The sequence below is a fragment of the Crocodylus porosus genome, unplaced genomic scaffold (assembly GCF_001723895.1).
Source record: "Crocodylus porosus isolate Cpor-Errol unplaced genomic scaffold, CroPor_comp1, whole genome shotgun sequence".
NCBI lineage: Eukaryota > Metazoa > Chordata > Crocodylia > Crocodylidae > Crocodylus > Crocodylus porosus.
Genome location: NW_017728943.1, coordinates 28,209,559 through 28,233,212, shown reverse-complemented (window position 1 = coordinate 28,233,212; position 23,654 = coordinate 28,209,559). Strand labels below are relative to the sequence as shown.

General features: G+C 43.7%; 1 protein-coding gene across 4 annotated transcripts in view; it reads right to left on the bottom strand.

Annotated features, from left to right (window-relative positions):
* Positions 1–23,201, bottom strand: part of PLCB1 (phospholipase C beta 1) — a 740,315-nt gene extending 717,114 nt beyond the window's left edge. For 2 of the 4 annotated variants that reach the window (XM_019549091.1, XM_019549092.1), the window contains exon 1: positions 22,947–23,198. In XM_019549091.1, coding sequence (XP_019404636.1) covers positions 22,947–23,045 — 99 coding nt within the window. In that variant the 5' untranslated portion in view covers positions 23,046–23,198. Of the gene's footprint in view, positions 1–22,946 lie in introns of all 4 variants that reach the window. The other 2 variants (XM_019549094.1, XM_019549090.1) reach the window with 2 other exon arrangements.
* Positions 23,202–23,654: the final 453 nt, after the last annotated feature.

Here is a 23,654-nt window from a genome sequence, read left to right as displayed (position 1 = left end):
GTCTTTAAGAGGAGGCTAGATGAACACCTTGCTGGGGTTGTTTGACCCCAGTACTGTTTCCTGCCTTGGCAGGGGGGTCAGACTAGATGATCTGCTCAGGTCTCTTCCGACCCTAGAAACTATGAAACTATATTTAATACAGTAAGCAGCAGCTACTAGACATCCACTTCCTAGTTACACTTGTTATAATCTTCAGAGCTAGGGCTGAGAATCCAGCTCAGAATCCTCTTGCCACTTTTTAGTGGTTGTAAAATCACATTTTTAAAATGTTATTAGTCCTCACTGCTGTATGAAAGCTAAACACACAGAGGGATAGTTGACTATAAAAGGGGAAACAATGAAGCTACTTGTTAGATCACATCAAAACAAGCAAACTAAAACAATTCTCCAGTCTCTTTCAGTTATATTAATGGGATTTCCTCCCAAATGTCAATATTTGGGAGGAAAACAATTCAGAGAAAAATGTAAAAGATGTTCTTGTAAGGACATTTTCTCCTTAACATATGGATAATTTAAAGGCAACATTTTTTAGGGCAAAAGGAAAGGCAAGTCCTTGTTTGCAGCGACGGCTGATCTTCTGGACAGGGCTTTAAACCAAGATTGCTGAAGGACAGGGATACACAAATTTAAACACATCCAGGGACCAAGATACAAGTAAGCCCTGTAGATAGGGACACTGGGAGAGCCAGTCTTACAGGAGTTGAGGGAATAGTTCTCCATCAGCGGGACAGGAAGACCAGGGCACAGGAGGAGGACTCAGGTGCCTATATAGACTAAATGCCAGGAGCATGGGTAACAAGCATGAGGAGCTAGCCCTCCTACTCTCCAGTGGGCATTATGATCTAGTAGGGACTACAGAGACCTGGTGGGACTCCTCACATGACTGCAACTTAGCTATAGAGAGCTAGACCCTGCACAGAAGGGAAGAAAGGTGGTGGCGTTGCTCTCTGTCAAAGAGCAGTACACCTCCTTGGAAGCTGACATCAGCTCCAAAAATGAACAGCTCGAAACCCTCTTGTTTAAGTTGCAGGGGTGGCAGGGGGGAAGGGGGAAGCATGGTGAAAGAGACCTAACTGTAGGTGTATACTACAGACCACCAAACCAGGGGGAGTAACTTGATCTGGAGTTCACCCAAGAATTGACTGAAGCCGCACGTGCATGTGACATGGTCCTCATGGGTGATTTTAATTATCCAGACATCTCCTGGGAGGATCACTCGGCCAAGCTGGATCAGTCACAATTCTTCCTGACCTGTGTCGAGGAGCTCTTCCCGACTCAGGAGGTGCATGAGCCAACGAGAGGTGACGCTCTGCCAGACCTGGTCCTGGCCAAAAGGAGACGACCTGGTGACTTACTTAAATATAGAGGGAAGTCTGGGCGACAGCAACCATGAAACCATCATCATCACTGTCAACATAAGGCAGACAATTCTGATAGCAGTACTGAAGTCTTGGACTTCAAAAATACAAATTTCAACAAGCTTAGCTCACTAGTAGGGGACATGCTGAAGAACAAGGGAGCGAAGGTGAAAGGTGTGCATGAAGAGTGGTTGTTCCTGAAGGACATGATCCTTGAAGCACAAAGGAAGTCTATTCCCATGCAGAAAAAAAGGTAACAGGAGGGCTGGGAAGCCCTCCTGGCTAAACAGGGAAAATCACAGAAAGAGCCTCTTAAGAAAGAAGCTTATAAACAATTGAAGCTTAGAGCAGACCCAAGGAGGACTATTCTATGACAGCCCGCATTTTCAGGGAACAGATAGACAAGCTAAAGTGGCAACCAAACTTAAATTAGGAATGGAAATCAAGGACAATGAGAAGTCTTTCTTTAGGTACACAGGGAACAAAAGGAAAGCAAATGGGAGCGTGGGGCCGCTGCTCTACAACTCAGGAGATCTTAGCCCCGGCACCCAGGAGAAACCTGAATTTCTGAATGACTACTTTGCCTCAGTCTTTCACTAGACCAAGAGGAAAACCACGCCAGGTAAAGTAGAGGATGAGCAAAGTAGGAATAATCACCTTCCTACTATTACCATAGAATCGGTGTATGACCAGTTAAAAAAAACAGACATACAAGTCAGCAGAACCAAATGATCTTCATCCCGGAGTGCTGAAGGAGATGGCTGAAGTCACTGTGGAACCCCTGGCAAAAACTTTTCCACAACTCATGGCACTCTGGAGAAGTCCCTAAGGACTACAAGAGGGCCAATGTTGTGCCAGTCCACAAAAAGGACAGAAGGGAGGACCCGGGTAACTATCGGCCAGTCAGCCTTACTTCCATCCTAGGGAAAATCCTAAAAAAAGTTCATCAAGGAGTCTATCTGCAATAATCTTGCAGAAGGTAAGATTCTGAATGACAGCCAGCATGGCTTCGTCATGGGCAGGTCTTGCCTTACCAGCCCATCTCCTTCTATGACCAGGTAACTCACCACCTGGACACAAGACAGCAGGCTGACATTGTATACCTAGGCTTCCAAAAGGCCTTTGATCTAGTATCCCATGACATCCTTGCAAGAAAATTGGAGGCTTGTGTCAAGTGGGTGAGAAACTAGCCCAGAGAGTCATAGTGAACAGATCTGCGTCATCCTGGCAAGAAGTGGGCAGAAGTGTCCCATAGAGGTCAGTGCTTGGTCAAGTACTTTTCAACATCTTTATTAACACTTTGGATGTAGGGGTGAAGAGCTTACTGGCCAAGTTCATGGACAACACCAAGTTATGGGGAAGCATGGTCATGCTTGAGATAAGCTACAGCTACAGGTGGACCTAGACAGGCTAGCAAGCTGGGTGGATTGGAATCTGATGAAGTTCAATGTCGAAAAATGTGAAGTGCTCCACCTCTGGATGAGCACCCCCAACACACCTACAGGCTTGGTGACACCAAACTCACTAGCACCACGAATGAAAGGGACCTGGGGGGTAATAACAGACCATAGTATGAATATGAGCCGGCAATGTGATGCTGTAGCCAGTAGGACAAATACTACTCTGGTATGCATTGATAGATGCATCTCCAGCAAAACTTCACAGTCAGGGTGTCCAGACTGGAATAAGCTCCCTCCAGAGGTGGTGCAATCACATACCCTGGAAATCTTCAAGAGGAGATGAGACAGTCAACTTGCTGGGGTCACCTGATCCCCAGTTATCTTTCCTGCTTGGTGCAGGGGGGTGGACCCAATGATCTTCCGAGGTTCTATGAATTTTGGTCCTCTTAGGCAAAATTCCTAGATGGTGGTGTTTTTGGCACTTACACAGTTAGAGACTCTTTTACCCTCACATTGTCGGCGCGTAAGCATGCATGCATAGACCAAGTGTGTTCAATATGCTACACAGTGGCCAGGCATGTACACAGCCACATGCACTTACTGTGGGCACATGCATGCATCTAAGTCACAAGAACTTAGCTGAACAGAAACTCATGTCTAAATGCTGTTAGATGTGAGGAGAGGAGGAGGAAATCATTGTTATGTTTTGGCTACTATAGCTCAAAGTTTAAGGCATTTGTCTGGAAAACAGGAGGCCTAAGTTCTAGGCACCACTCAACCAGAGGATTTTTGAACCCTCATCTCCCAAATTTCCTAGCACAGTGGTTTAACTACCAAGACATTAAGTTAGGCATTATCCAGACCCTTCTACAGTACTTCTTTTAAAGCTAAGCCCCCCCCTTAAGCAAAAGAGGACATATATGGGGTCAGCAGGAAAAGAACTGGTTGGACTGTGCATGGCTCAGTGAGAGGGCTGCTGCTCTAGAAAGAAAGATGCTTGGATTCTAGCCTGGACCTCTGCCCTCAAATGGGACAGAAAGTGCAATGTTCTCCATCCAATTACTATTAAATGCAAATGGAAGTGGATCAGCTTCAAAAAGAGTGCTGGAGAGGTAACAAAATAATGCCTGATCTATGGCGTGTTGGTTACGGCTCTATACTAAGAGGTCAGAGAGAAACAGATTTAAAATCCATGTGGAAAAAAACAGCCCAAAACCTCAGCGAGTCCTCTAACAGCTCAGATATTAGGGCTCAAACATGCAAAGGCATACCACTGCTTTTTCCTGGACTTACACTCAGGTACACATGTACTGTCCAAACCGCATAGTCTACCATACTTGCATGCTCATGTCTATGGGTGGCTGTTTACAGATCTGCAGCACAGAGGTAGGGCCAAAAATGCCATATGCATACCTAGAAAACAGTCATGTAAACATGCCTTTGAAAGTCTAAATACCAAGTTTCTTGGGGATGTATAAGAAATGCAGACTCAGGCACTTATGAGGACTACCTGATAAAACTAGTCAACATGAAGTTATATGCTTTTGGGATACAATTAAGTCCCATATATATGAGGCTAGATGGGGACATCCTGATTCACGTTCAGTAGCATCTTACTCAGCAAAAAGCCACATTAATTTGACAGGGCTATTTGTAGAGTAATGGCACAAAAAACCTGACTCTTGAGAACAACTCTTTGCCTTAAAAGTAGTATGCTTCAACTCTAGAGCATACAATACTGGAAATCAACTGAGATGAAAAGTCAAGAAAAAATATTGATTAAAGTTACAGTGAGTGATAAACTGTGTTGAGGGCAGCACAGAAAGCACAGTTTTGTCTCCCAAGAAGAGCAAAAACCAACAGGATTGTGTGCAATTAAAAATACTGGACATCAAAAATCTGAAATAAAGTTACATTTTGCTTTGACTCAGAAATACACATACATTCCTTTGACATGTAGCACTCAGGATGCCCTAAAATGCTTTAACAAAAGTGACCAAAAAAACCTCAGAACAAGACAAAAAACCCTTAAGCCTGCATTTAATTGCTCTATTAAATAAGGGTTGTATCCATCTGTGATTGCTTGCATTGGGTACAACAGAAAGAAATGTTTTACAAAACAAGCCCATTATCAAAGAGGTTTTGACTGGCTGTCAGCATCTGTAGTTACTATTAAAATTTCTGAAAACTGTGCCACTCAAATATATATATATATATATCCTGATGACACAACCTGTCTTTCTTCAGTCCATCTCCAGATCTTTTCTGTGAAAGTATACAAACTGACAGTACAGAAAGAGGCTCTCATTACTCTGCACCAGTACGAGGCACAGAGGACATTTACAGTGGGAGGGGGCAGACATGATGGGAAACAGACAGGCATGAAGAGATTATATCTAAGATTAATCAATTTTGCAGGTTAATCATTCCAAATTAGCTTCTTAAATCCAAAACCTGTTTGGACGTGTCTGTGCTGATGACATATGGCTGTCAAAGTATGATTTTTCAAGTCATGGGCTGTCTGATGCAGACTATAATCAGGAAACTCCATTCTGCTACTATGGGAAAATAAATAAATACATAAATAAAAAAAAATCTGGAGTAGAGCCTTCAATCCCCATTATATGACAAATTGTAATCTCCATCATGCTATGGATGATGATGAATGCCACACAGTCTCTTAACTGAAGCTCTTCTGCTATAGGAAGATTTTAATATAAAACCAAAAGCTGCCCCATTTAAAAAATAAATAAATAAATAAATAAATAATAATAATAATAATAATAATTTTTAAAAAATCAGGACATGCAAAAGTCCTGTAAGAATGCAGTAACTGGTCCTGATACCAATATGTAATACTTTGCATTCCTTCTTGTTAAATGCATTGCTCCCATATTACTTCTCTAATATTATGGCCCCAGTAAAAATTGTTACCCCATTCTAATACACACATTGTAAGGGTCAGTTACAATATAAAACTTCTAAGTGGCAAAGATAATCTTTAACTTTACTTCTTTATTACCTTTCTGCCCAATGGTAATGGCACTCTACCTAAAATCAAATGCTATCCAAATCCTGCACTGAGAGCCATAGTCCTATTCATGACTCTGGAAAAGTACAAATAAAAACTTCCCTGGTTACCTGGGGAAATGATTCTTCCCCAGTTGCCTAAACCTCAAAGTCCTTGTGAAGATGGAACCACAAATGTCTTTTTATTTGGGAAAAACACTGGGAGACAAAATAAGTAAAAAGAGAAACATAAATCTGAATTACTTATGGGTAAGAAAATGAGCAGCCCCGGTAAGTGCATCAGGAATTTGTTCATCCCTGCTGTCCCAAACATCAGTTTTCATCTGACTGGTAGGCTATATACTTTTTGTATAATAATTATACAAAATTTACAAGATTTATTACACACACATCTGTGAGTCATCCTGAAGAGTGTGTCTTCAAGCCCACTATTTCAGTTTCTTTGCACAAGTATAACTGACCCATCCTATGACATCCTCAGATGGAGCCACCTTTCATCCACACCTACGAAAGCAATATGTAAAAATAAAGACAAAACAAAAGCACTTGAAGAGAGTACTCTTCCAAGACAAATACACAGGGATAGGAAATGCATTTCTTCCTCACCCCAGTTGCAATATATGAAAGAAGCACAAGGAATAAGAAGTGACAGAAGGAGGAAGGAGGTTCAACTCACTGTGTTCTCAGTACACACTCTTAGGGCCAGATTTTCTGAACAGCTCTGCTTCCATTGGGCATTTAAATGAAATGGTCAGGTTTATAAAAGGTACTTGAGCACCCGACAGTTCCCATGGAAAACATCCAGATATCCAAACATTTATTTAACAGCCTAAAATGGGAGCAGGGGATGTTCAGAAAAGTTGGCCTTCCAAAAACAAACAAGGAAATCAATATGCCAAATCCACATGGAGATGTTCCAAGAACACAGTCAATGCTGTGGGAAGGGAGAAAGAAAAGACAAGGTGTGATAAGAAATACCAGCAGAAAAAAGCAGAGAAGATCTGCAATGTCCCATGAAGCACTGTTAGCTCTTTCAAAGACCATGCTTTGGCCACTTTTGCAAACAGTGGACTGACTTTTGATGGATATTTTCTATACATTCCTGCAGCATAGGTTCAATCTGACAATTGCAAAAAGATATTTAAACCCCAAGTGGGGGAGGAGAGAGAGAGTTCTGAAAAAATCTTATTTAAATGAATGCTTCAAAATTAAAAATGTAAATATTATGTACATGTTGCCAGATTGTTACTTCCTTTCAGTTTTACAACCTTACATGGATGTCTTGCATTCGCCCCTTTAAGCAGTTTCGTAATGGATAATATAGCTTCAGATTTTGCACAAAGAGCTCTTCTCCCAAGAATGTTCACACTTAAGACATTCATCTGTGCTGATAAAGGAAAAATCCAGGGTTTTACGTACACCATTACCATGAGAACACTGCAAACGCAAACATAAAATTGATAAGCAATTTTCCTTTGCTATATTTGCCACCACCACTGCTTTCTGATATACTGAATGTACACAGGCCAGGAAACCTGAAATGCTACAAATCGGATACAGTACATTACCAGGGTCTGCAATTTCAACTCAATGAAAACTGCTCTCAAGTCACTTGGGTTCTTCTAAAAATTCCTCTTTCCGGCTTCCTCTTAAGAAACTGAACTTTAAGGCTCCAATTATTTCAAATTATTACCAACCAAATAAAATTCCACAAATCACATTTTTAAAATAATGAACATTTGAATAGTCTTCCATTTTTCTAAAATGACTGTGCAACTGAGGTGCAGCTAAGACTTTAAGATCCCCACCTCCAAGGCACCACACTTTTGCCAATTTATGCCACATACAAACAATATACAGGCAGAAGTGTAAGAATAGATACAGAATGGCAGTAGTGCCCACCTTTTTATACAACAGCACAGTGATTAAGTCCCTCACTCAGAAAGTGAAAAACCTTGCTCCAATTCCCTTCCCAAACATCAAGCACAAGATAGGCCCTAAGCTGTCCAGACTGGAGCAGTCTGGGAAATGAGCAGGTATTATTTGGATTGCAATTTTGGATTTAAGCTCAATTTTAAATGTCTCAGTTCTGCCCAAACTCTTCAGTGCATCTAGCCACTAGCATGAATACATTCCATCAAAATAGTTTTGCTAGCAGAACTTCCGCCTGTTATTACTTAGACGGTCTACATAGGAGAAAGTTTTTATGTAAAAAACAATTTTATCCCTTGATGCTACAAATGAACATGCTTACTTTAAAACAAAAAAGCAAAAAGAACAAAACAATTATGTTAAATTATCTCACAGTATATTTAAAGCATTACAACTTCTTTGTTACCTTTGTAAAACCCAAACCACAACACTTCAACTTATCCCCTATGGTTCTTCAGAAAAATACAGTCAATCATAATTTTAAGCAACAACATACCTACATTTAGTAAACACTGTAGAGGTCTGCAACTTCAGTTTTTGCAGGATGTTTTTTGTCTTGTTTTTTTCTTTAAATGGAATGCCAACACCACAATTCACCAAAAGTTGATTATGTTGCAGTGGTCCTTTGGTTAATGCTGACTGTTCTTGTAATCTCTGGGTACATCTACACATGCCATTAAGGCAACAGGATAAACTCTGGTGCAGTTTGCACTAGAGTTAACTGCTTCTGGGCACAGCATTTACACATGAACCCAAGATAGCAGCAGTTTGAGCCAGGGCAAAGCAGCCCCAGGCTGGCAGCAGACTCAGGGGCGTGGGGGATCAGCCCCAGGCTCCAGGGGATGACTTGGGTCATCGACAGGATTGCTGAGCTATGGGAGTAGCCAAAGAGCAGAGCCATGTGGCTAGCTGGCAGGCAGGGGTTTGGTCCCCTGCTACCTGGGCTGACTGGGTGCAATTTATTCCCCAGCCAGTGTTTACACATGCATTTAACCACAGTTAGTTTTGCTGCTATAAAATAGTACTGTCCCCAACAGTACCATCTTACGGCAGCAAAATTTGGTTTGCTGTGGTCTAATAGCAACACACGTATAGACTGTGATGCTTTACACTGCATCAAATTAGTCTATTGAGCACTTAAGTGCACATGTAGGTACACCCATTGGGTGTGTCTACACATGCATTTGACCTGGGAGCAGTTTAACCATTAATCAAATATTTGGGAGTAAATACTCCTGGGCAGGCGTCTACATGTTCAAGGGTCTCAGGAGTCGACTTGCAGCTCATGGCAGCAACCTCCGCCTATCCCTACTGTCCCTGCACCAGCCCCCTGCAGCCGCCAGAGGAAGCTCTAGGCTCCCCTTGGGTGCTAGCCCAGAGTGTGCCAGGGAGCACCAGGGTAGGAGACAGCCATCATCTGGCGGGGGCTGGGACATTGCTCCCTGCCCCCAGGGGGCTCCCTGTGCTGTGGCAGGGACAATGTCCCCCTGCCCTTGCAGCAGGGAGCTTCTGGCCCCAGCTCCTTGACTGGGGGTAGGGGACTTGGAAGGAGCTGCATGGGAGGGGCAGGTTCCAGCCCCCTGCCCCAATCTGCCAGTGGGGCAGTTAGCAGGGAGGCCCTGGCTTAGCATGGATTCCCCGCCCAGGCAGGTGCTTGCTGCTAGCTGCCCTACCAGCAGATAGGGCAGTGGGCAGGGACCTGCCCCATGTCTGCTGCTCTTTCCAAGCCATGCGCCTTGATTGCCCAAATTGAGGAAGGGGCCTGGGATCTACCCTGGCCAGGACAGTTCCCAGCCCCATGGGGGCTGGAGCGCTTATTCTCTACCCAGCTCCACAATCAAGGCAGCTCCCAGCCCAAGATCCATGGATGCAGGGTCCAGGTTGAGAGATCCTACTCTGCAATCATTGGGCTGGTGCTGGGAGACGCTTCTCTCCCAGCCCAAGTCCCTTGGTCATGGGGCCCAAGCTAGAAGATCCTTCTCTCCCAGTGCCAGCTCCACAATTGCGGGGTCTGGGCTAGAAGATTCTTCACTCCCAACCCAGGTCCAGAAACCATGGGGCTTAGGCTGGGAGATCAGGATCTTCCAGCCTGGGTCCTGCGACCGCTGGGCTTGGGTTGGGCGATAAGGATCTCCCAGCCCCAGGCCTGCAATCATGGAGTAGCAGCTGGGAGCTCCCTGCAGAGGGGTAGGGGTACATTTTCCTTGAGCCCTAGCAATAGGTAGCTCCTGGAGGCAGGCAGCAATCTCCCACCCTCTGTTGCCTGGCTGACTAGGACCACATTTGCTCCAGGGCAGGGATCTATATATGTGTGCTACTGTGCAATTACTAATCATGAGTAAGTTTTCTACTTGCACTTGCAAGTAGCAAAATTTTCTTGCTATTGGAGCCAATTACTGCACAGTAAGCATCTGCATACATAGACACAGATGTTTACTGTGCAGTAATTAGCTCTGCTGCACAGTAAAATTTCTCGTGTAGACACACCCAGACAAAGCTAAGGACACCATGGCAGGACATTTATCAAGTAAACAAATCAGAGTTCAACATAAATTGTAATATTATGCTGCATGCTTTCAGATTATTTTAAAACCTTCAACCAAAGATAATTGGTTGCTCAACCCTGAAACATAGTCAATTAAACTATTACATTAGAGATTTTCAAAATATAGAAACCAAGCAGAATAAGGGGCAATCATAGCCTGGTGTATACTCCTTATGGGACTGCTCCTCCTTCCACTGGATACCACAGCAACATTATTCTGACTTCAGCAAAACTGAGCCCTGCAACAGAACCTTTCACAAGATGGGCAAGAGGAGCGTCTCTCAGACAGGGTATTTTTTTTTAATGCACACAGATATGAAGTAGTGGGTGACTGAGCAGAAGTAAAGATACAGAACACACTTTCTCCAATAAGGAAGAGGCTTATTATTAATGCAGCGCTATTAGGGAAGGAGTTTCAAAGGTTTTCATATTGGACCTAACTTTGCTGTATCAAAATCAATGTGGCTGAGGACAATGCACAGTTCAGCCAATGCTAATTCCATTTTCTTAATGGAAAATCCCTCCCTAAGTGCAAACATGAAATAGTTATGTCTTGACCAGTGAATTTGCTGACCATTGTAAAAATGCAGCTATAGATAACATTTCCATACACTTACATGACCACTCTATTCCAGTGACCAACTCATAAAATTCTATGGGATAAGTCCTATTCTAAGGATTTCAACAAGAGGTTTCCCACTAACTTCTAGAAGCCCTGATGCTTAACAGACCCCTCTACTGTTCATGTAGGAACAAGACTGCATGCACAAAGTCACCACAGGTTCCTCAAGATCCAGATGAACAGAGGGATAGGGCTTAATAAAGCATCTCTGGACATTTTCAAAAGCAGGACAGACAGACACTTGGCTAAGATAGTAATGATCCTGCCTTGAGCAAGGAGCAGGACTAATTGACCTCAACTGGTCCTTTCCAAACCTACTTTCCTATGAACCAAAAGGTGACAGCATTTCTTATAGACAACCACAATAGATACGTGAATCATCATCTCATGTTTTACCTCAGATCTCTCTTTTTTTTTTTTTTTAAGGCTGCCCAACACTTCCCCATTATAAGCCCCTGGTTTTAGCTGTTTGCCAGACTTGAAGCATCTGGTCTGACACTTTCCAGACTGGCCATTAGGGCTGTGCAAAGCTTCGGTCCCCGATTCCATTCAGAGGAGATTTGGCAGGATTTGGTGGCTGAATCCAAATTGATTCAGAGAAATTAAATGGTTTTCTGATTCGAATTGGGACCCTCCAAATCAGTTTGGAGATTCAGACAAAGACACAGCTTTAAATGTTTTTTCTACATATTTCTAGGTAGCAGGGGCTTGTGAATGCTGCGATGCTGGGGCGCATGGAGCATCCCACAGAACCACGTGGTGGGGGGTCCACAGCACACTTGGCGGCAGACCTGGAAGTAGATCAGAAGCACTTCTGGTCCACTTCCATGTCCCCCAGGGAATGCGCAGGGCCACCCCCCGCAACTTGGTGACTGGTGCCTCCTGGGTCTGGGGGGGTACCCAGGGTCCCCCTGCAATTGATTACTGAGCCAGGGAGGGGCCCAACGCACTCCCCAAGAGACCCAGAAGTGGACCAGAAGTACTTCCGGTCCACTTCTGGGTTCGCCGCCAAGCATGTGGAGGGCCCCCCTGCACTCCTATGGGACGCTCCATGCGCCCCAGCACTGCAGCACTCACAAGCCATGCCTGCTACCTCGAGGTATGTAGTAAAAACATTTAAAGCTGTGTCTATGTCTGAATCAGCATCGAAGCTTCAGATTCGGATTCTGCCAAATCAAATCAGGCACACTGATCCAAATCAACAAATCGAATCACTGCCCCCGAATTGGGCTGAATCTGAATCGAATAGGGCCCATTTCACACACCCCTACTGGCCATTTACCTCAAGCTGCTGCTGATTATCACAATGATGATGATGATGATTTTCAGCCAAAATAATTTAACTGGTTTCTAAGAAATGAGACTGGGAAAAATGGGCTGTTTTGTCCCTGACAAAAAATATTCTGGGAGCCTTTTCTTTAAGGTCTAAAGCCCAGTGCTTTGTAGAAAGGACTGGAAATGTAGTACGGAAAGGCAACTTTTATAGCAAGTGATCCTTTTACCTTTCAGGGCTAAATCTGCACTGAATTTGATCATTTGGACAAAGTAATCCCAGACAGCAGACTAGATCTTATGACTATTCTCTGAAGCAGAGAATGACCTTCTTTGTCAACCTAATTCTGGGCTACTGTTGACCAGCAAACTGAGAGCAGGGAGAGTGTCTTTCTTATGCCCTCAATGAACCCTTGCTGAAATAACACAAATGCAGGCTGGGAAATGCCTGTTTTAACTACAGAAGGAATATGAGCCAGGTCTAAGAAGGATAAGAGGAAAACAAGATTAGGATACAGCCTTCAAGGGCAGTGAATGAAAACCTGGCACAGATCTACAGCTGCAAACCCTACTGAAAATCCAAGTGGATGCAAGAACACTACCACAAGCTGGCCTATTTTTTCCAGTTTGCTTTTCAAATCCTAAGAAATGCCAAATCCTTATTACATGTTCATTATTTTTCTACAGGATCCCTGCCTTATTTATGGCACAGGATGGACATGTCTCAGTTTGAAATCTGGCTTGTGTGACAGAGGAGACTATTGTCTGTCAGAATCCTGCCTTACTTGTTGCTAAAGTAGGAAAGTAGGAGGTGAATGAGACAGGGAATTACAAAAAGAGTTTTGTCATTTCATAGTTAAGGCAGCTGAATTTTGCCATGAAAAACAGAGTTTCTATTTGATGCCTGGCAAGCCACTAAAAGCAAAACATGCAGAGGTGGTCAAATTGTGTATTTCAGAGTGCCAATAACTTGATATTCTGGAGTCTTATTTGTGTAAGTGCTGAGCAAGACGTATACATTTTGAATATATAAACGGTTATATAGAGCTACGTAAATCTCAAACAACAGGTCCGAGGTGTCTCTAACTTGACACCCAGTTTAGCACATGCTGGTGGCCTGAAATTCTTTTCCTCAGTTCCCCATTTGTCTTATGGGAAACATAACACCCCTTCATCTTACGGTGGGCTATGATGAGAACTTTGTTAATGTTTATGAAGCAAAGCTAGTGTAGTAAGGAGTGCTACAAAAAAGCCCATCAAGAAATTAACAATTCCGTTTTCATAGCAGACTTTGAATAATGTGCAGTAAATAAGGCTTGAGGCAATCCACTAAATAATGAGGAGAGAACAAAACACTGAATAATTGCTCATTACATGCACCATCCAATCACTCAGCTGAATGTGGCAGGGGTCCCATGGAAGGAAAAGTATTATGTAAAAAGCCTATGTCGCAAGCCATACTAAACAAATGCATGAAGGTTGAGTAGGCAGCCTTCATTCTGGCATTTCAGAACTCCTGAGTGCTTGACTTTGCAACCTTGAGTATAACCTTTTAAAGCATTTTGAGTGCAATTAAATCAGACTTAAACTTTAATATAGAATGTAGATCATGTCAAATTCTAACCAGATGGGGGGGGAGAAAAAATCAAATATAGGCTTATCCATGAACAGGTTTGTCACTGAAAAATGTCAACATTATCAAAATTTTAACATAATTTTCTCCTAATGTCTTTATTAAAACTCTTATGTAAGTTCATGCTTGTACTAAAATCTCTTTCTGTCTGTAAGTTAAGGCATTCAAAGATGATCATAAAAAAAAAGTTTTTGGTGACAAGCTGAGGTACTTTTTTCCCCCCCAATACTGTACAAAACAGAATAATGAAAGCCAGCCCATTTCAAATCCGGCTAAATAAAACTTCAATATGTTTCACAGTTTTTCTTCCTTTTTCCACCATCTTTAATAGAGAGCATCTTTACACAGAGTCTATAAGATTAGCATGACCAAATTTGTGTCTCTCGTTATCTTCCAAAAGGAAAAAAAATTGCAGGCTTCCATTATTTGGCAAATGTGCTTGACTAGCAAGATGATCCAGTGGTTACAATACTAGTTCCCTGCTTTACCACTATCCTATATGTACACACATTTTGGACAAATAATTTACGTTTTCTGCCTCTCACTTCCCAAACAGGAAAAGAAAAAGTGTTTCCTTAACTCACTGGCACATTGCAAGAATAAACACAGGATAAATATAATAATAATAATAAAACTATGAGGTGCTCCTACATTAGAGCACAAGAGGCTATATCTGTTTTAAACTGCTGTAACACATTTTTCATATACTTTTAGGACAAGAGTCTGCTTAGTCTGCATCAAGGTTATCAAACGTATGGCCTGCAGGACTCTACCCTGTGAACCACACAGCATGGCTTAAAGTGACCAGGAATTTGGGAGTGAGGTAAGCAGGGTTGGGGTCACACAGACCCACACTGGGGATGCAAGTTGGTGGGGGTATGCAATCAATCAATGCCTGCCTTAACCCCTGAGGCAGCTGCATATCTTGCCACCACTGCATCCAGAACCAGCCCACTATGAGCCTGGAGGTCCAGTCACAGCCCAGGGTGAGTTTGACACCCCTGCTGGTCCCACGATTGCATAATAAATGGATTGAAAGAAGAACAAAACAAATATACAGACTAAATAGATTTTACTGAAAAAAAAACCTTCAGATTGAAAACAGCTGGAGAAAATAAAAACAAAGAATTGCTTGGTTTATTTATAAAAGAATTGCTCGATTCATTTCTGAGGGTCTCAGAAAGCAGTGTTCTGCAGCAGTGACAGCCTTGTGCAGAATTAAAAAAAATGTAGAAATAAAACAGGTTACACGAGAACTAATATCTCAAACCACATCTGAAAGTTTCTGCCAACCAATTTTGGTTGTTCAAAATGTTGCTTATCCACAATGATAATACTTGGCATACATACATACCCCCCACACCCTTATTTACTAGAATCCAAGATGGGATTCCCCCTCCCTCCGTTTTACATGGGGTGGGGGAGCAACCCTTATTCTGGATTTGAGTACAAGACAGCAGGAGGCAAGCAGCTGCCGCCACATCTCCAACCTCAACCCAGGGGGAGGGGTGGGGGGTAGAAGCAGCAGGAGGATAAGTGGGGGAGGGCAGGGAGCAATGTGTGTGTTGGGAGGAGCAAGAGGAAGGAGTCAAGCTGCATAACTCCTTCACTGTCTGCCCGCTACTGTCTCCCCCACAGCTGCCCCCAACAGCCTTCCCCTGACCCACACTGGTTTTCATACTGCAGCAATGAGGGAGGTACAGGGGGACTATCCAGGATCGACAGATTCTGTTGCAGCTTGGTCACATGTTTCTGTATGGGGTAGGTAAGCTCTGGATTCTTGGTTTGGTCCTCAACACACTGTTTCTGCTGCTCCTGTTTTTCCATCTCCTGTTGTCATCTGATGTTTCAGAGTACTGAGGCCCTTGCAGCAGACTCTTCCTCCATTTGGGATGTTCCTAGGCAATAGTCTCCCATGAGTTGATACCGACGATGTATTTTTTTTTCAAATTGACCTTGAGGACATCCTTCCCACTGGATTCAAAGGATCTTTCGCAGGCAGCACTGATGGTACTTCTCTAACGACTTGAGGCATCTCCTGTACATTATCCATGTCTCAGCCCTGGACGGTAAGGTGGGGATCATGACTAATTGACAAACCATCAGCTTGGTTTCGGGTCTGATATTGCAATCTCCAAATAACCATTTCCTCAGGACTCCGAAGGCTGCACTTGCATACTTGAGACAATGTTGGATCTCTTTGTTGATGTCAGCCTTCTGCAAGAGATGATTTGAGGTACAGGAAACACTAAATGTTCTCCATAGTCTCACCACGCATCTGAATTACTGGAGCTGAGGACTGCTCATTAAGATCTTGTTGATGGAGGAGCTTTATCTTCTGAATGTTAAGTCCCAGTCCCCTTTTCTTATATGCCCCAGTAAAGATGTCAACGATTCTCAGATTACCTTCAGGGTAGGTTAGCTGCAGCAAAAGCACCACCACCAGAATACGGCAGGGACAGCAGAGAGCAATGGTTTCCCTCCTGAAAAGCCACATATTGTATCCTTTGATGGTGCTGTGGACATGGTGAGTACAGCGAGTATATTATAATGAGCCTGTCCAGCCCCCAGCCATGGGTCTACAAGTCCTCACCAGTGGAGCAAGTGGAAGATGTTAGAATCTCAGTGGCTGCAAGGACGGACAAAGGCTGCAGCAGAATGACATCTCCAGTTGTCTTGGCCTTCTTGCCACTGGATCAAGAACCCGTCTGTCAAGAACTGTGGGGAAGCTGATGTGAAGCAGCTTCCCCATGATAAAAGAAATCACGCAGAGGTGTCTTCCATGGCAATGGCTTTTCTAGTACACTCTTCAAGTCCTTTGGCAACCAGCTGGTAACAACAGAAGTAGAACTGTGAGGTCTGGAAACTCCTAGTCATGAACTGGTATGAAAGCAGTTACAAGGTGGCTGTCTACCACTTGGAGCCAGGAGTGCGATTTAGCAGCTGTAACTGAGACCGAACAGCCCTCTTCAGGATCCGCTCTGCTCACCCCGCATAGGGAGGCAGCTAGAAAAGGTGCCCTAAACATAGCCTGACTACCTTTTTCCTGACTGGATAACTGTGTTCAGTGGGATCAACTTTACTGCAGTTGAAATCAGTGAAGACACACAACCAATTGTGAGTCCAGTAGAACCAAGTTTATTAAAAAAAAAAAAAAAAAAAAAGTAAATAGTGAATGCCCAGAGCGCTGTACCATATTCGTGGTTTAAGAATTCAGGTGACACAACACTGATGTCGCTGTAGTGAGCAGGACTCAGCAAGAGGGAGATGGACAGCTCAAAGAACAAGGAGGTAACTATACCTCCCTCTGAAAGGGAAATCAGGAAAAAGAATGCCAGCTTCATGGAGTTGGCTTTGCCATCAAGAGTGAACTCATCAACCTACCCAATGAGTTGCCTTTCAGAATTACTGAATGCTTCATGGTGACTCTTGTCTTAAACTGGCAGGGAGCCAATATGCCATTGTCACCAGTGCATAAGCCTCAACTCTTGATGCCACTGATAAAACCAAGGAGGATTTCTACTGCCAACCTTGATCAAGTCCTTTCTGGCATTTCAGAGGACGACAGACTTGTCCTACACATGCGCACTCACTCACACCCCCCCCCCAAACTCCTCTAGACAGGCCTTTTGGGACTTCTAGTATAGTGTCCCAGCCATGCTGCTTTTTCTAACAGCACCATTCTAATAACTAACATGGAGCTAAAATGGATTCCAGTTTAAAAGCTACTCAATTTAGGTGATTTTACAAGTAAATGTAATGTATCCATGGCTTATTGACAGACTCAGTTAGAAAATGAAAGTAATTTAACAAACCACAAAGACCAGTCAAAGCCATTATGTAAAGCACACATTATCACTAAAGAAAATGAGAAAATCTTTAACTGAGGGCTGAAAACAATTCTGTGTTTTAACACTGCCATCATATTAACCTGACATGCCAGTTACTGCTGCGGACCATAACACTTCAGCTGTGCCCTAGCTCTCGAGCCAACTGTTAATTCAGCTATATCAGTCTTGTTTCTTTTATGGGCCACACAGAAAGAAAAACATAATATATAGAGCTGGGGCAGATCTCAGCCTCTCACCTCTATTGCCACCAACCTACTGAAAAGGCTCCTTTACAGTCAGTTTTCACAGTCATTAGCTACCCTACTTCAAAAACACCATTCCTCTTTACAAAACTGGATTTACAATGCTTCTCCGTGCACTTAATGACATACTTTTCCAGAAAAAGCAGCTTTTGTAAAGCAACTTTAAAAATTCTCATAAGAATGAAATATTAAAACCCAAGGTTTGCTTTGTTCCATGCCACTGCAACTCAATTCATTATTAAACCTTATCCTAAAATGGAAACACTGTGACTGGGAACAATGGGAATGCCAGTATGAATATCTTTGGTGCTGGTAGTCTGAACAATGCTTCAGAAATTCAGACTTGTTTCCCCAGTATTAAAACACTGGAGAATAAGATTTTTCAGAAATGACAAATAATTCAGAAAGCCTAAACTTTAGGCAGTTTGAAGAAGCATGATTTTCAGAAAGCAAACGTTCAGCATATGCTGCAGGTCAGGTCCTTTTAAATGAGGTCTCAAACCCAGGAATGCACCAATACACAATAGAGGCCCCCCCCCCCCCAAAACAACTCAAAAAATAAAGCACTGCTCACTTCTGACAATGTTAGCACAAGATCTAATAAACAATGACAAGGAGAGCAGATACTGTCCGTTATCATTTTAGTCCCTTTATCATTGCTTTAGATATAAAACTAAATTTCCATAAACAAAGGTCACTGTAATAGGAAGACAATTAGCTGGCAATTACTCTCAACCTTTATAGATAAAAAGCTTACCTTTTTGGACTCAAGACACACTACAAAAAATGCCAGCCCTTAGTTTTCACTCATTTTTTGATTGCAGAAAAATAGTAGAGAAATTCTTCTGTTGAAAAGAACTCAGAAAGATCGCAACAGGTCAGAATGTTTTTGACACTGTTGATTCCTATTTGAAATCTCTGGATTTAATCTTGTGAATTGTGTTTGCACTTCTAACAGTGCTAACATTGTATTGTACCCCACAACACCCTTAAAAGGAACTCAAAGCACCCTGGTTCAAAATCACTCTCCTAAAGCACCTTGAGTGGAAAGATGCTTTGGGTGTTGGGATCAGATCTTTAATGGGAAGGTGGATATCAATTCAAGTGACATTTACATTGTCCTTCAATCCTGGTGCTATTCATTTTGCTGAACTGGAACTTAACCAACAACAGGAACAACATTTGAGTAAGAATTTCAAGTTACAGGACAGAAAATTCCCTGCTGAAAAGGTGGAATTTCAAGATCCAAGAACATAGTCACTTCAGTGGATTTATACTTAAATCTTTCTTCTTTCCAGTTAGGCTATGACTGATCAGAATTGTAGCTGCCCAAGTCAAAGCCCAATGAATTCAGCAAGTCTTTCAATGGAATGCATCTTCACACAGATCACTGGATCAAGCCCATATGAAGTATGTAAGCAATCTCACTGCACTTAGAGGGAGTCTACATCGCAAATTTACCACTACACATTTTACTTCCTAGCAGTGTCAGCAGAGTTACTAGATGGACACAGAAAATACTTAGAAATGGCTTCTTTGACTCCGAATGGAACCCCGGGGCACTTAAAAGCCTTCACTGTCACTGCCAGACCTGCTGTGTAGATCTTGTTCCAACACCATTCAAAAGGGACCTAATTTAATTTTTAAGAATTGTTGCTTTATTCTGTATAAAATTCATTGTATGACTATGTTACAGCCAATAAATGCGACTCAGCTTAAAATCCTTTCAGCACTGCCTTTTAAAAGGAGCTATTTTCAGCAGTTTATAAACTCAGCTGGAAAAAATTTGCTCTAGGCTGAAATTTGGTACAAGTCACAAGCATTCATTCAAGATGCGCTTTTGCTTTACAAAATGTGAAAACTAGTCAATATGGTCATTTTTCAATTACAGAAATGAAACAGAAGGAAGATGTGCTTTGTGAGAAAGTGTATTACAGAGGTTAATTCTGCCCTCATAGAAGGGTGGTCAGGCTGATGGATCAAATCTTTCCCACCTCCAGTGTCTATGGCTATAATAAGCAAAAGCAGTTCTTTTCAGATGCCGTTTTAGAGCTTATGAAGTACAAACTGAAATGCCAAAACCAAATTCTATTGACTTCAACTGGAAGTGGCGAATTTGGTCCTCTAACTGCAAACAGCAATTAGAACTTTTGTACACTGGGGAGAAAGACAATGGGGAAAAAAATATATATCTGAGTAAGTGCTTTTTGAAAATACCTTCCTAAACAACCGATACAAAACATTTCATCAGGAAGTTTAGTATGTGAGCTTTGCTTCTCTGCACAGCCACTCTGTTTACACAATGGATCCGAAGTAGTTGTTATGATCAATTATGTTTTATTATTACATGTTTTGTAACGTATTATTTGTCATCATCATTATGTCCTATTGTTTCCTTGAAGAATTCTTATTCTTACAATGGACCACAAAGGCTCGGGGCAAGAATCCCAATTTTTACAAGTCCCTTAATATTCATAGGATAATTGGCAAAAACTCCGAATTGGCTGTTGATGGCTCAATAGTACATACTTAACAATGTCACCGATCATTTTTATGCATGAAATTTCCCATACTAGAGTGCCAAAATATGTTCACTTCCATCACAATGTTTCATTCCTGTGGCAATTCCACAGCTGGAAGTACGTGTTGTGGGGAAACATGCTAAATACACTGCTGTTAATTCAAGTATAAGAATTATGGTGAAATAAAGAGTTGTTAGCTTTGTTATGCCCATGTCTGCTGTCAAACAGCTGATGATTTTACATAATATAGACCCAATCCTAAATAAACACACCCCTTTTGCTCCCACAAAACCCTAGTAAGATTCAGGGGACTGGGCATGGGGATCTACTCTTCCGTCTGAGGTCACAGGATAAGAGCCAGATATTACAGGGCATACTTTAATTTAAAATTTACATCCTTTCCCAGATTTTGGACATACTGTATTATCAGAACAATAATGCTTAATACTGTAAGTGTTTTCTTTTAGTCTATATAATAAGCAAAATAAACAGATTTTACAGGACGAATCCATTTTTATACAGTGCACCTTTTCTTCTCTAATGATCCACAAATACAGCATAATGCTTTAGTAACAGCTTTCAACCTAAGAATTAAGCAGGGAACTATCTGCAAGCATAACTCCACTAGCTTTTCATAACAGGAAAGAATTCAGTCCTAACTTTCAAAGCAGCAATACCAGAAGCATATTGCAAAGAGCCACATTCCTATCACAGGTACATATCTGAGGGGGCAAAAATATTAGACTGGGATTATGTATTTTGCCTAATGGTTTGGATTCTTTACCTGGAAAGTATAATTTGCCATAAACAATACATACATTGACAGCGTGTTAATGTACTTGCTGGCAAAATAGCGTGCAAACATAATTACAATACCAAGGCAAAGAATGTCATGATCTGGCAAATCTAATCAGCAAGAAGAGAGTCCACATCTGTCAGCTCTGTCCAACTATCAGTTAACTCACTCATTCTAGACTCAAAGAAACATCAGGTTTGCTGGTGGTATCTCACTGTTCATTACTGTAAATTAGAGGTACAGGCATGAACCTAAGTAGACGGGAACTGCTTAGTAAATATGTCCCACGTTGCTTCAAGATTTCTTCCCAAATTTTGGTGTCGTATCTCACTATAAGTGTTTGTCACAGGTTTATAAAGGTCGAGATCGCACATTTGGTTCCTTGACATGTTGAGAGAAATGGTAACATAGTACTAAGCAACTGAACTGGAAGGGCTGTCACACACATGGACAGCACTCTCTCTCAGCTAGCCCTCTAGCTGTTACTGTGCTTGTCTCCAGGAGTGTAAACTTTACAGCAAGACTGTTTGACAGCTACACTAGTGCAAAAGCTGCTCTCAGAAACAAGGTCTCTCTTCACCGGTTCTCTTTCTATTCCAGCTGTGCAGTGTGCCAATGCTTCTCCACCCCAGCAATGCCTCCAAATACACTTCACTGCCCACCCCTGCCTTTTTAGAGGCATCTGTGTGTGGAAAGACAGACTCCTGATGCTTTACTTGAGGAGCAATTACTATGGGAATGGGTTAACAGGAAAACTGTCCCTTTACTTTGCTTCTCCATTGCTCCCTTAACTGTGGTGGCCCAAAAGATGGACGGAAGAATGCTACCTTCTTCTGAAAAGGTCCCCGGCACAGTTTGCGAGGGGTGAAAGAAGTCCCAGCTACTGGGACCAGCATCAAGCTACCAGACACCTCCATAATGAAGCAGCACTGAACTGAAAAGAAGCAGAAACAACAGGTGTTTCAGGGAGGAAAGGAGGCTGCCTGCATGAACAACCATACTGAAGACAGGAGCATACAGGTGTGGCAGCAACAAGTGCATACAAGAGATTTGGGGAAGTCAGAAATGAAAACAGTGTGCGAGATGGATGTTTTTGGTCAGGAAGCGTACGATTTCTTGGCAAAGGGGCCATGAAGTGCGTAGCACCTTTGCAAAGGCGGGAGCCACACTGAGTGAGTGCTGGGTTTCGGGAGGAGATGGGGTTTGTGGGCTGTGTGACAGGTGGAGAGAAGACAGAAGAAAAGCTGAGCAGGCAGGATGGCAGGAGACAACAGGGGATGGGGAAGGGAAGAGGAAAGGACTGGAAGGGCCGGTGGAGTGAAAGGTAACAGAGAAGAGGTGGGAGAAAACCAAGCAGTCAGAGCAGGGGAGAGAAGGATCCCAGCCAGACCAGGGGAAGGGGGACTGGCAAGACAAAGGGAGTTCAGAAAAGTTTTCATTCTGCAGAGAAAGTTGCTGTGTCCAGAGCCTGAACAACCAGGGCCAGTCACTCAGGGCAAGGAAACACCTCGCCTCTCACCCTGCTCCCCCACCAAAGCCACCCTCCCCGCTCCCTCTCCCACCCCCAGGGGCACTCAGAGGCCGGGCTCCCCCATCCTGGCAGCACGCCCAAGCCCCGGCCTCCTGCCGGCGGGCACACCCCCGCCAGCACCTGGCAACATGTGGCGGGCCGCCAGCTGCCAACATGTGTCCGCGGCAGCCCGCCGCTGCGCCCCCCCTTCCCCCCGGCCCGGGGTGACTCACATCGTCCCACTTGACGAATTTGGTGCCCTTCTTGAGGCCGTCGGAGACGCGCACGGGCTGCAGCTGCAGCGCGTGGACCCCAGGCTGCGCCCCAGCCATCTGCGGCACATGGAGCCGCGCTTCCTGGCGGCGAGAGCCGATGGCGCGGGGCGAGGCGGAGCCGCCGCCGCTGCAGGGATGCGATGCGGTGCGGTGCGGTGCCAGCAAGCAGCAGCAGCTCACAGGGCGGCAGCGCGGCAAGCCATGCAGCGCCGCATCCGCCTATATACACACCCGCACGCGGGCGAGCCGCGCGCCCCGCCGCTGCTGCCGCCGCCTCCTCCCCGCCCGCCCCGGCCCCCAACTTTCCCCGCGCCGGGTCGCGGCGGGGCAGCGCCACCTGCCGGCCAAGAGGGGCAGCCGCGCGCCAGCGCCGCCCCTCCCGCTCACGGCAAAGCACTGGAGCGGGGGCCCCGGAGCGCCTGAGGGCTCTCCATCCCGGGAGGGCTTAGGTATGAGGAATGTCCCCCCCCGGGAGGCTAGGAAGGCGCTGCAGCAGGTTACCCAGAGAGGTGGCGGGCTCTGCATCCTCCGAAGGGTTAGCTATTAGGACATCCTTCTCCCTAGGAGGGTAGGAAAGCAGTGGAGCGGGTTACCCAGACAGACCGTGGACTCTCCATCCTTGGAGGGGTTAGATATTAAGATATCTTTTCTCCCTAGAAAAAGCAG